This window comes from Lycorma delicatula, chromosome 3, assembly GCF_047948215.1.
Source record: "Lycorma delicatula isolate Av1 chromosome 3, ASM4794821v1, whole genome shotgun sequence".
Classification (NCBI taxonomy): Eukaryota; Metazoa; Arthropoda; class Insecta; order Hemiptera; family Fulgoridae; genus Lycorma; species Lycorma delicatula.
This window is the reverse complement of record NC_134457.1, coordinates 2,002,848-2,017,413: the sequence shown is the minus strand read 5'-3', so window position 1 is coordinate 2,017,413 and position 14,566 is coordinate 2,002,848. Positions and strand designations below refer to the sequence as shown.

The 14,566-nt window shown below is 30.4% G+C and overlaps 1 protein-coding gene across 4 annotated transcripts in view; it reads left to right on the top strand.

Annotated features, from left to right (window-relative positions):
* The window catches only part of Ctu2 (Cytosolic thiouridylase subunit 2), a 56,681-nt gene that overhangs the window by 16,858 nt on the left and 25,257 nt on the right, over window positions 1–14,566 (top strand). For all 4 annotated transcript variants that reach the window (XM_075359347.1, XM_075359350.1, XM_075359348.1 and 1 more), the window contains exons 4-6: window positions 595–838; window positions 3,353–3,488; window positions 9,271–9,399. In XM_075359347.1, coding sequence (XP_075215462.1) covers window positions 595–838; window positions 3,353–3,488; window positions 9,271–9,399 — 509 coding nt within the window. The remainder of the gene's footprint in view (window positions 1–594; window positions 839–3,352; window positions 3,489–9,270; window positions 9,400–14,566) is intronic.

Genomic DNA, 14,566 nt, shown 5'->3' with positions numbered 1-14,566 from the left:
GTAATATTTTTTTTAAATTTATTTATTTACTCATACATCAACAGGATGATGCCTAATGACAGTTATTGGGGTGGATGATAATGAATGTTAGTAGCATTTAAAAAATACCATTCCTGACTAGGACTTGAACCTGGATAAAGGTAGAGAGACAGAGAAAGACCCTACCTCTCTACCAAAGAGGTGACCATAATCATAAAAAACAAAGTAATTCCCAAATCATTTGCTACAACATATACTCGATAAAGATATGTATGAAATAAAAGATTAGATTTACCTGCAAAATAAAATTAAAATCAAAAACTAAAATTTATTTTTTAATTGCATTCTTATAATAACATGTCAGTTTGTCAAAAAGTATTATATTTGTTGTACATGAAAAACTTAATAGAATTATATAATCGTGATCATCAAAAAATAAACCTTTACAGCCTTATTCATTATAAAAATATTAAACAATAACATTTCATTATTTTAATTAGTTAATGGTACTTTTAGTGATATCAATAAATCTACATTACTAGCATTTATTTATTATTAATTTGGTTAATTTCATTAGTTATAATAGAAATAATTTTTAAAAATTTTAATTTTTAGAAGGAGCTGCATTTAACAGATCTATTGAAAATCGACGCAGTGTATTACGAAAAATAACTGATATTTTGAAACGGTTTAATTTTAACAGTTATACTGCCAATATTGAATGTATATTTTATACTAACGATAAAACCTATTATGATTTAAATATTGAGTTACCAATAACATCAGATTCTGAGTTATATAATATGTTTTCAAAGATTAAGTGTCCAACATCAAAGGAAGATATACTCATAAAATTACGGTAATTATAGAATTTATTAACATTTTTTTTTTTTTTAATTACTAATATTACTATTCAATAACCATAGCTGGTATAATAAAACATGTTTTTCGTATAATCATTATTTTAACTACAAGGAGTAGTTGAAATGTTATGCACAGTTGCTCATAACTCACAAATGAAACAAATATGGCATAAAAGTACACCTTATTTGTAACAAAACTTACATTTATTTTTTCTGCTTACTCGCCATTTACAGCTAACATATCTCCCAACAGTGAATCATTCCGTTTTCTTATTCAATCAATGAAAAATGCTAGTGGTCTTTTCTTGATCCTTAACCTCACTCCTCCTACAGCACATCCTGATGAAATGAATACCTTGGTATCCCTCTTTAATTGCAGAAGATATGAAAATTACAAAGTATGTATGTGTAAAATCTGCTAAGTATGAAGGGTGTGGAATATGTACGAATTTGAACTTCTCAGCAGATGTGATGTGAACAGATGAGCATTACTGTGTTGCAGAATTATAGACTTTATGGATTATTGAACATGACACACACATCTTATGTGTTTTAACATCTCTTATTAACATCGCTGTCAAGAGACGTTTTTTACAAAGGGTTTTTCTTTAATTTATTTAATTGTATGAACCATAGTGCTAGTATTCTGTGCTCTGCCATTTTTATTTTCGTAATGATATATCCAAGTTTTGTTGATGATAGATGTCACTAACTGTTTGCTTTTTCTAGTGTTAAATATTTGAATATTATATGTTGTTTTAGACGCATTGAAATAGCAGGCATACTTGACTTTGTAACCATGGACACTAACAAAAAATGAGAGGGTGTGGGTCAATGAGTTTTGAAATTTTAGTATTAGAGGATTGAAAATACAAGATGGCAGCACCTGTCACTTATATTATATATCAGCCATTCCTTGTACATATTTTTATAATATTTATTAAAATTCTTGTACAATTTATTGTAGATTTAGAATATCTTCTTGTTGAGGATATTTGTAGAAATGATTTTTCAGAATCATATTTACTCTTTAATATTTTATATAGAATTAAAAAAAAAAAATTAGCTGTTGTTTTAAACATAATGTAACTGTAATGTGTGTAGTTACAAATCATCAATTTCAAATTTGGTCCAGTGTAAGATACAAGAATGCATTCTGTAACTATATGATAGTTCCACTACATTTGGAATATCTCATGCTGTTTAAAAATATGTTTTCAACAAATAAACACTGTTGTATGAAGATTATTTGTCTTATTAATATTTTGTTGCTTTCTAAAATGTAAATATAGGCTAAATAAAATATCGTTGATGCATAATACAGTAAATACAGGCTGATTCAAAGAAATTAAAAAATTAAATAACGTTAATGAAAACTTTTTTTAGAAAATTAATTTTATTTCATGTAATTGTACAAATGTTGCCATTTTAGGATACATACATTTTAGTTTATTTTTTAAAGATGATTCGTGCAGTATGTGACGTTGCTCCGTCTTGTTGAAACCAGGTTGTGTTAAGAATCGGTGGAAATCTCTTTTGTTGTTCCACAACAAAGGTTTCAAGCACGGCTACGCAACAAGCCGACGTCACTGTAATCGCAAGACCGTTGTCATCCTCAAAAAAATAAGGGCCTATAACACCGTAAGACGACATAGCACACCACTCGGTCACTTTCTTGCTGTGTAACGGACGCTGGTGTAGCTGCGTAGGATTTTCTTGTGCCCAGTATCTGAAATTTTGCTTGTTAACAAATCTACTGAGGTGGAAATGTGCTTCGTCTGACATCCACAGTGAACAAACTCTTTGTTATCATTTATCTTCTGAAGCATTACATTACAGAATTGTGCTCGCACAACTGCATCGTTCGGTTTCAGTTCCTGGACGATCTGCAACTTGTATGGATGGAATTACAAATCCTTCACTAACATTCTTCGAACACTTGAACTATGCAATTGTAAAGATGCTGAGAGACGACGGATTGATCGATGTGGACTTCGTGTGACAGCAGCATCTTGTAAAGCTTGAACATTCTGTGGTGTTCGGATGTGTTCGGTCTGGAAGTTTCTTTTTCATTGCCGAACCAGTTTCCTCAAAATTAGATATCCATGTTTTAATTGCACGTGCTGATGGAACACGGTCGTGCCGTCCCAGATTAAAATGACGGCGAAATACTCTACACGCTCCCTCCACACTGTCATTGTTTTTGTAAAACGCTTTGATAGCAAATGCACCCTGCGCACCACTTCAAGGATCCATGACAAATAAATGGCAGGTTAGGTTAGAGAGGCTGGTGCCACTTATCAAGTGGAACCAATCGCCCAAGGCTACCAACACAACTTTCAAAATTTCCCGTTTGTTTGAATCACTCTGTATAATTCTTCATTTGATATGTCGGTTTGCAAGGTGAAGGATTATTAAATTTCTGTAATTATGTATAAATATGATGTATCATTATATAAATTTTTCACAAAAAATTATTTTAATGAATATAATTTTATTTTGTTTTTCAGGAATAATTTTCTTTTGAAAATTGCATCTGATTTAGGTTGCAATAAAATTCTTACTGCAGAGACACTTGTCAACACAGCTTCAAAGCTATTATCAAATATTTCCTTAGGAAGAGGAGCACAGTTGCCATTTGACATTGTATGTGTGCCAATAATTTTTAAAATGATTGAACATTAAGTATTCAACTTGTAATTACTAAAATTAAACCGAGTTATGAAACTATAATAATAGAATTGCCATTTTTATTTTGTTGTAATTTTTTTTTTAGTTCCTTGTATAAGAATTTATCAAATGACATTCTTGGTTATAAGAGTAAAGTAGATTCGAGTATGTATACTATCAGGGCTGGCCCAAACAAAAGCAGCCCAGTGCAAAGTTGTCTTGCAGAGCCTAGAAACAAATTTTGTACGACAAATAATTTACTATATTTTTCTATTTACTACATTGCACAAATTGGTATTATAAGGAGTACATGAAAATGATAAATAATTAAGATGTCTCATGTTCATGATAAATTTAGAATTTTTTCTTAAAAGAAATAATCACACTATCGATTATGACTAAAAGAATATTGTATTTGGAAATATTCTTCACCAGATGAAATCGGCTGCTTGTTCCTCCAAAAAACAAAATTGTTTTGTTTTTTATACAGTTCTTTGATTATTAAGTTCAGGTGTCACTTTCAATTCTTCAGTTATTAACAAAGATTTGAATCCCAATTGACGACACTTTTTAAAAAAATTTAAAAGGCCTTTTAAATGTGAATTTTACAGTAGCGATATCTATATTGGAATTTTGAAATATCTTTCTCGCAATATTTACTTCATTGATATATCGTACCAAATAACATACTTAATAAAAATTCAAATGAAGTAAATTTATTTTCAATTGGATTAGATTTTGGATTTCATTTCATGTCACTGTCATTGGTATGTTCAAAAAGGTATTTCAAAGCTAGAGAAAATTGTGTTATTTGCTATCTAACTGATTTCACACTATCAATGTGATATTCCCACCTCATTTCTGACACTGGTTTTGGAATACCATGTTTGATGTGCTCTTTTAATATATCCCAGCATATTACAGAACCCGCAAAAATATTGTATAGATTTGTAAATTTCAAAAAATGAATTTGCAGAAGATGATTTCGAAATGTCTCCAAGAACTAAATTCAAATTATGACTTCCTCAGGACATATACGGTGCTTTGAAATTCTTTGCAGGATAATTGCATGTCTTTATTTATACCTCTCATATTGGCTCTGTTATTGTACCCCTGTCCTCTACAGTATTGTAAATCTAATTCCTTCTTTTCTAATATGCTTTCAGTTTTAGCTGATAACCCCTTTCCTGGTAAGTCTTTTACTGTTTTAAAACAAATAAATCATTGGTCTATACTTACGAGCGTGAATCAAATAAACTGGAATTTTCATTGTCGTTGACGCACAGCAAATAGAAAGGGGCATGGGTTCTCAGTATTGTACTTAGGGATGCATGGAGGGGATAGTAATCTTAGAAAGCCAGCTCACTACTTTTTTATAGTCAGTATCAGTGTCAGAGCAGGAGGTATCATTGTGTGTTGCACAATGTATTATTATTAAATTTTTTATGGCAGATGGTGTGAAATTATCCAAAATTTTGAGAAGACTTCAGGCACAGTTCAGGGACAACACGCTTAAAAAGACTCAAATGTATGATTGGCATAATCAGTTTTTGGCAGGATGAGAACCAATTGAAAATGAAGTCACCAATGTCGCCCAAGGACAAGTGCTACTGCTGAAAATGTTCTCTTGGTTCGTTACCTTATCAAGGACGACCATCGATTAAGAATTGCAGAAATTGCTTCTGAGATAAAAATAAGCTACGGCAGTGCTCAGGCAATCATTACTGACGATCTTGGATTTAAAAAAGTGACAGCATGATGGGCCCCTTGTCTTCTCACCAAAGGTCAGAAACCTTTGGCCGAGGGGTGCCAGCGGTTGTTGAGTCATTACAAAGCTGAAGGAGAACTTTTTTTGCATTGAATCATAACCTGTGATGAAACTTGATTGCACCATTACACCCCAGAATGGACTACACGGGAGCACCCTCCACACAGTCCAGACTTATCACCTTGTGATTATCAAATGATAATCACAGGGTGATAAGTCTCTCTTTTAGTGGCCCAAAAAAATGTTTGGGCCACTAAAAGAGCACTTTAAGGACAGAAATTTGAAGACAATGCTGCTGTTGAAGTGTTCGTGCACAATTGGTTGATGTCTTGCCCACCTTCATTTTACAATAGTGGAAATAAAAAGCGGGAAAAATGTGTTTCCAAAAGAGGAAATTACGCAGAAAAATAATATTGTGAGTATGTATTTTTATTATCCTTCAATAAATTATAAAACAAAGATTTCAATTTACATTTGATTTATCCTCGTACATAACTTTACATCTACATTAACATACATTAAAATAACAGAAAATTGTTCTTGATGGCTTACATCTGGAGTGCAGTGTAATAAAATTGTGAAATATTTTGTTTTCTAAACTAAATTTATTATTTCCTTTCTAACTTTTTTAGCCAAAGCAGAAAGAAATCAGTTCATCTTGAATTCTATAAGATAAATAGGAATACAATGCTTATTCTATGCAGCGATTCAAATGTTGTTTCATGATCGGGTCAGAACTTACAAGTAATTTTATGAGACTTAGGAAATTACTGTTGTGTGGTTTGTATAATGCATCGCTACTTCCCATGAATGCCAACTTATGTTCTGATAAATATAAAATTGCAGCCACTATTTGTTAACAAATGCTTTGTTTCATTTTTAATTATTTTTTCATGTTATTTATCAATAGTGTTTCCCAGTTTTAAATTATTTTCAAGTTGTAACAATTTGTATGTAGCTTGTAAATGATATTCTGATCTTTCATGACTTTGTAATTGCAAACTTAAATGTACCCAATCGTTAAGTCCAGTTGAACATAAAGTTGTATTTGAAGAGAATAACTTGTACAAACAACACAATGTGGCACCTTTGTAGTTTGAGTAGAGTAACCATCTTCGTTCTTGATGTTCCCCATCTGTAAATTTTTTTAAATAATAATTTTCAGAGACACTTCTGTTACTTTTATCTTTTGGAAAGTCGTAGTTTTTTACTTGTACCATGCTATTTTATATGATGTAGCCAATTTAAATTTGTTGGTTATAATCTCAGGCCAAGTACCAGAATCATTGATACTGACATTTTCATTTTTATAATCTTGTTGATTCTCTTGAAGCTGCAATCCTCAGAATAATTCAACTTATTCCATGTTTGAGCCGACAAAAAATACTCTATCTGTATGTTTCCCTCTACTTCATGATTATCTTCCCATTCTTCAGTTTTCCCATCAACACTTTCCTCTTCATTAAGACAAGTGCTGGCTTTATGATAATCGGGATTGTTTTCGTAGATGTCACAAGGCATAATTTAATTTCTGCAAGATTGATCTTCCATTAAGTGTGAATTATGCATTTCTTCAGTTTGTTGTATTTTTGGTTTTTAAAAGAAGGGAGTTCCTCTGTTTTTCCACAAATTCTTCTCTCTTTCTTTTTTCTTCAATTTATCAGTCGCACATATATTTTCTTCTTGCATCTCTATCTCTACTAGTCATGTTGCGAATCAATATTATAAAAAACGTAGAAACACTACAAGAATTGTAGAATAACATAATACATAAATAAATTAATTAAAATGTATGTACTTACAATTTACTTTTTACTGCCTTCAAAAAAGAGATTATGTAGTTGACATTTTTTTTTTAATGTTTGTTTGCACATAACTTTTTTCTTATTAATCCGATTCAAATAAATCTTGTAATCAACGCAGCTGCTTTTCGCAGTGGTACGATGATGTGGAAAAAGTTTTTAGGCAAAAAGTTGGTCTGAAAATTGACAAAAAAATGTTCTGCCATCCAGCAAGTAGGTAAGGATAGTGGGAATCCTGATATTTTATATGTATGCATCATGTTAGATGGTGTTATATGGTCTTCTGTAGGGCAGGTAAAGTGAATTTCTGTACAAGATACGTAGCGCTATTAATAAAATCATCAAAAATTGAGATATCTCGTCTTAACCTTTCAGAGACAATATACATTTTATATAATATACAGCATCGGTAGGAATAGCAGGAATCTTACAATTCTATATTCATGCATCACATTAGATGGTATTTTGCAATCTCGCACAAGGTTGGACAACTACATTTCTTCATAATACTCATAACACTGTTGATGTATCGATGCCCTGAGCAAATATTAGTAGCACATATTCAGTCCTGTGCAAGGTTTCTCAATCTTTCTGCTTCACCACGTGCTTTTTTCATTTCAGTGCTATCACGGCATAAGCACAACCAAAATGTATAGCTTGTACTTTTCTCACTAGTCGGCGGTAGCTACCTGCAAGCTTAGTAATTGACTCAAAGCAGCTGTCCTTGCCTTGGATTGGTTGAAGTGAAATGTGCATTAACTGCATGATAATATTCAAATGTATATATATTCGAATTAAAACAAAAAGGAAAGTAAATGAAAGCATTCTGATTTTGCAAAATCAGTCAACCAACAAGGCGTTGGTTGAATGATAATGTGTGCTTACATCTTTCATGATGAACTTGGGCTGGCCCTGTATACTATGTATTTATGTACTCCCATGAAATATCGTCTCTGAATTAACATTTGAGGTACTATCTTATACAGGGTACATTCACTCTGTAAACACTTTTCTTTATTCATTGTCAATAAAGCTGCTTTTTTTAAAATATGTTCTTATTTACATTCACCGTGTTCATAGATACAGTGTTCTTTGTTTTATTACCTTAATTATACTTAAAATCATTTAGATAAAAATGAGTGTTGGTGTAATAAATTGTTAACAAAAACATTAAGTGAAATATGATTAGAAGTGAAAACAAAGCTATCTGCCTTAAAATATTTTAAATACATTTACAACTATACAGTTGTAGAAGATTTTAAAAATTAAATAAAGTATAAGAGTTATTGTTAAACTAATTCATACTAATATCTCCAACAAATTAATATAAAAACTTACAAATAAAAAGTAATGAAAATGCATTAAAATGATCATTAAAAATTTATTTTATCTTGCTGTTATTTTATGTTCATTTGATGAAATTTTTTCTTCACTTAGCTTGATCATTTATTCATATTATTTATATATCTTCACATAAAAAACATAATAAAATGTACTCTGGGATCCCAACAATGTCATTTACATGGTAGATTGTACATTTTTTATTTATTTACAAATTCTATAAAAATAGATTCTCTATGATTTTTTTGTCAATTGTATATTTCTGGGTAATTTTTTTTTTTTACATATCTATTTTGTTTGCCAGATTTATCCACCCCTTTCTTTGTTGTGCCTTTTAATATTTTTATTTTAACATCTGTACAACATATATTCTCAATAATACATTGTCTTCGCTTACAGATTACTTTAAACTTCCATTTGAATCAACTAACATGAATTTTATTATACAATCTGTCAGCGTAGTTAATATGATAAGATTTTTCTGTAACGTTCTTGTTTACAGTTTGTGTATGTTCAATGATGCTGATATGACATATGGAACAATTTTGACATGTCACCATTGCACAGGCAATTGCATAATTCATGTTTTTAGCCTGCTTGGGAAAAAATATTTGAAGAATGCATGTAAAATAGATTGTACCTTATGTGCTCAGAACTGATTAGCTGTTCTACTCCAATTTAAACACAGCTCATCTCTAAACTAGGATGCAATAAACATGTGTAGTTTTAAAAAAATATTTTTTATCTAAGTATTAAGGAACATTCTAGAATAAATTTTGGTTAAATCCGCATCTGTATTCTATATGCATTTACTTTTGTGTTTTATATCTAAGAAGATTATTTTCAGGGTTTCTGTGACAGTCGTGATAAAATTATAAAAATTTTACGTCCGATGCAAGATTTTGGTTCTGAAGAAATTGAATTTTACAATTCAGTTTATGAATTAAAACCTGTGAATATTCCATCTTGGTCAGAAGTAAGTTAGCACTACATATTGAAATTCTATATAAGGTTGGTTCAGAAAGATCTCGGTCTGATACGGAGATGGCTTAAGTGTGACCAAATGACTATATTTGGCTAGTGTTATCCTTTAGATGGCATGATGCAAATTTTCAGACATGTGCATCCAGTTGCTTGTTCATGGGGATAGAGTAAAACGAACAAGTTTTGACATTTTCTGAAAAATAGATAAAATTGAAGTTCAAACTGTGATAAAGTTTTAAAAACTATAATCATGATGAACGCACAAAAAGAATTAGATTCCATTTTAAAGGATTCTTTTCCTTGGTAAAAAAGTAGGCTACTGAATTTTAACATTGTCATAAATCTATTAAAGATAATGAATGCTCAGGGCACCCAAAAACCTCTGCAACTGATGAAATTGTCACAAAAATTCATGTTGCCATATTAGATGATTGCCAATCGCAGGTACATGAGCTTGCTGAGATTACAAACATCTCCTTAGACTGTGTCCACTACATTTTACACGATGTTTTGGATATGAAAATGTTTTCCAACCAGGTGCCATATTTGTTAACATTTGACAACGCTTTTCAAGCATGTTTAGACTTATTTTTAAATGCAATTCCACTGAGTTTCTTTCATCTTTTTTGACAATAGCAGAAATACAGATTGACTATTACACACCAGAGACCAAAAATGAGTCCAAACAATGGGTGAAAGCATGTGAAATTGTACCAAAAAAAATTTTTTCAGGCCGAGAGCTTTCTAATAGACCTTCGTATTTATATTTATTTTTTAAAACTAATCTTGTTTAATGAATATAGTTATTTTTACTAAATTACTCCAGGAAGATGATATTGTGTTTAGGTAAGTTTGTTTGTGCCCACTTGAAACAGCTAGCTGTATTAGTTCTTATAGAATAGGTATTAATTCATTTCATTCATGTAAGCGGCCAAGGACTTTATAGCAACTTGAAGGAATCAGAGTAGTAGATATTAGACAATATTTTTCCAAGCAGAGTTCCAACTTTTTTCAAATTCATGAAGTAGATATCAAATTGAATAGGAGGTTTTTAAAAAAACTTATATGCGCATTTTAAAATTCCTTAGTACTATTAATTTAAAAATTGTTAAATATTTAAATCTTAAAACGTATCAATTGTTGAAATATATTTTAAAAATGAATATAATTAAGTATTTTAATATGAATGATTTGAATTTGTTCTGAAAGATTCTATTTGAAACTGAAAGTTGCAAAACCAAAAAAATCATCTTATAAATTAAATTATTATCTTATTGTTATTTTACAGTACTAAGCAAAAGATTTAATTTTCACAAAAAATTTCTCCTCCTTATTCATTTTACATGTTTAACATGTAATAGATGTCAGGTTAAGAAAACAAAATATTAACTTAAAAAAAATTACCTAGTGTTTATTTATAATTATTTATCAAATCAGAGATCAAGGTTCCTTCTTTCAAAATAAACATTTGGCTCTCATAAGGAATGATGCTTTCAGCAATCTTATTTCTAATTTTTATCAGTGATTTATCCAATGAAAATTACAAAGCGCTTTGTCATCAGCAAATGCAGCTGATGACAAAACGATGTGTTTACAAAAATAAATGAGGATCCTTAAATAAGATTCTCTTAATTAGAGGAAATTAATTTTAAATACAATATTATAAACTGTATGATGATTTTATGGAAATGAGGTGACCGACTGTTAAATTTCATATATTTTCTTTACCACAATATATGTTCATGTATATCTTCAAACCGGTTTTGTTAAGTATTTCGACTTATCGGTCGATTCTGATTTAAAATGGAATAACATGTATTGAAATTATATTTAAGTTATGTATTATTTTTATTCATTTAATATAATTAAAATAATCTGATGGTAACTCCCATACCCGATTTCTCTTCACCTTTAAAAGAAACTGTAACAATAAATTACGTTAGAACTAGATATATTAGAAACTAATAACGTTTGTCAGTACAATTAAGTCTATATAGAATTTTTTGTTGTATAAAATATAATGTAGCTATGAAATTATATAAAAATGAGGAGAGGAGAAATAATGAATAAATAAATTTATAAAATTTTATAAATCGAGAAAATATTCACATCAAAATGTATTAATAGTGTTTACAATACTCTGATAAAATTTTATTTTCGGTATTGTATTACATGTCAGTCAACATGTAATACAATGTTGACCAACATTAGATTACATGTAATCCAACTTCTACGCTAGCTACATTGTGCTAGCTTAGAATGTATCTAGCATAGAAGTTGTACAAAAAAATATTGTTAGAAAAAAGAAAATGAAAACAAAATTTGTTTAAAAATGACAGCTGTTTAAATGATTAACTTTAACAATGATTAACAATGTTTAGCATGATTAACTTTAACAATTTAAAAAAGATTTAACATATTGCTGTTGAAATGTTTGTTTATGGAAAATGTAAGAATGTTTTTCAACAGAAGTAGTGAATACAAATAAGAAATATATGTGTAATAAAAGAAGTGTGTTTGGCAGCCATATCATTCCTTGAGTATATAAGAAACTTTTAATTAATCTTACTTTTAAATTAAAGGACCCAGAATATTTAATATGTTAAGTAAAGAATTAAAAGGTATAAAAACTTAAACGGTTGTTTTTGATATCGCATTAGAAGAAAGTAGACAGCTGTTATTAAATAAATAATTTAAATGATTAAATATTATTCAAGTTAGGATTTAAACTCTCACTTCAAACCACTAAAGATAAGCAATTAGATTTAAATTATCAATATATATAATATGTTTATAAAATATATAAAAACAATTCTTTTTAAAATTATAGATACAAATTGTTCATTTAAATTTAATTATATATTATTTTAATGATAACACAGGTCAACAATGGAAAAGTTGTTTGAAAACTAAAAACTGATTCTTATAGATTTTTGTGTGCTGGTTTCAGGAAAAATAGTCAAAAACTTCCATCACGTCACATTTTTTCACTAAATCAATAGTTTAATATTCTCAAAATCATTAATCAATATATTTCATTTATTAGACATTGAATAAAAAATTAGGCATGTTAATTTTTTGAATACTTTATTATTAGTTTGGTTATATGGAATGAATACAAGTACCGTTCATAATTTTGGTTTGATACAGTAAGATGAGCGACTAATAAGATGATGTAATATGATTAATTAAAGTAACTTCATGAGTCATTTTTGTCTAGCTATTAGCTAAGGTGATGGCTCGCTCTTCCTTCTCCCCTTTACTCTACTGAAATAAAAATAAATCAGTTGCAATTGGAACATTGTGTTGAAAAATTTGTCTAATGTTAAATAGTTTTCTAAACCTTGTAAGTGTTTTAGTTTTCTTTCATTTTTTGAAGTTATTTTATTTACGCCGTCCTTGTGTTTTTATATTCCAAAATGGCTTCAAGGGATTGAGTTAATTCATCTAATACTTTCTGTTACATTTTCGGGGAGTTTGTGGTGAAGAAACGGTAAAGAAATATTACAGATTTTGTAAAAATGTACTACCCCTATTTTGGGGTAAAACTTGGTAACCGGGATAAAATGTGGGCCCCTTATACAGTTTGTTCTACTTGTGTAGAAGAGTTACGTAAATGGACAAAAGGTATGAAAACGTCTTTCCGGTTTAGAATACCGATAATCTGGAGAGAAACACTAAATTACAGTGATGATTGCTACTTTTGTTTTTGTAATGTACAAGGGTTCAATCTAAAAAGTAAGAAAGAAATTGCGTATCCAAATTGTTATTCGGTAATATGCGCTATACTTAATGGCCGTGGTATACCTGTACCTTCAGTTCCAGAAAAACTAGAAGATATATTGAACAACTCTGAAACAGAGTCGCAAGATGATGACGATAACAATGATGATTTTATTTCTGGTAGTTCTGAACCGTAACTTTTTTCATAGCGTGAACCGAATGACTCGGTCACAGATTTAAGTCTTCCTAAAAATTCAACAGAACTTTTAGAATCTAGATTAAATTTAAAAAAAACTTACTGGCCCCTGGCAATACTTTATCGTGGTACAGAAACAGAGAAAAAATTTTTACTCCGTACTTTTCTGAAGATGGAAGATTAATTTATTGTAACAATGTTCACGGTGTAATGGTGCAATTGAACATAAACTTTGATGTGAATGAAGGGAGGCTGTTTATTGACTTATTCAAAAGAAGTCTCAGAGCTATTCTTCATAATGGAACAAATATGCTTCAGCGCCGGCAGGACACTCTGTGTGTCTGAAAGAATGCTGCTAGAATTTAGAATTAGTTCTGTCTACACGGTGACCTAAAAGTAATTACTATTCTTCTTCGGCAGCAGGAAGGATAAACCAAATATCCTTGCTTTTTGTGTGAATAGGACAGCCAGGACAAGAAAGAACATTGGACCGGAAATGAATGGCCATGTAACGTATTATTAGAACCTGGAAGCAAAAATATAAAACGGAAAAGTTTGGTTGATTCACAGAAAGTCCATTTACCTTCATTTCACATCAAACTGGGATGGACAAAACAATTTGTAAAGGCTCTATCTAAAGAAGGAGAGTATTGTACCATAAGTTTCCACAGCTTTCAGAACCCAAAGTGAAATAAGACTTTTTACCGGTCTAGATATTCATAAACGTTTTAAAGACTAAGTCTTTCAAACCAAATCAACTCGTTGACTACAAAACTTATTCGGGAGCAGACATTGATAGCGACCATAATTTGGTGAAAATAAAATGTAGATTGGGGTTTAAAAACCTGCAGAAAAGGTGTCAGATGAATCGGTGGAATTTAGAGAAGCTTGAGGAAGAGGTGGTAAAGAAGATTTTTGAGGAGGACATCGCAAGAGGTCTGAGTAAAAAAGATAAGGTAGAAAATGTAGAAGAAAAATGGGAGAATGTTAAAAAGGAAATTCTTAAATCAGCAGAAGCAAACTTAGGCGGAAAAAAGAGAACTGGTAGAAAACCTTGGGTTTCAGACGATATATTGCAGCTGATGGATGAACGTAGAAATTATAAGAATGCTAGTGATGAAGAAAGTAAAAGGAACTATCGGCCGTTAAGAATTGCTATAAACAGGAAGTGCAAACTGGCGAAAGAAGAGTGGATTAAAGAAAAGTGTTCAGAAGTGGAAAGAGAAATGAACATTGGTAA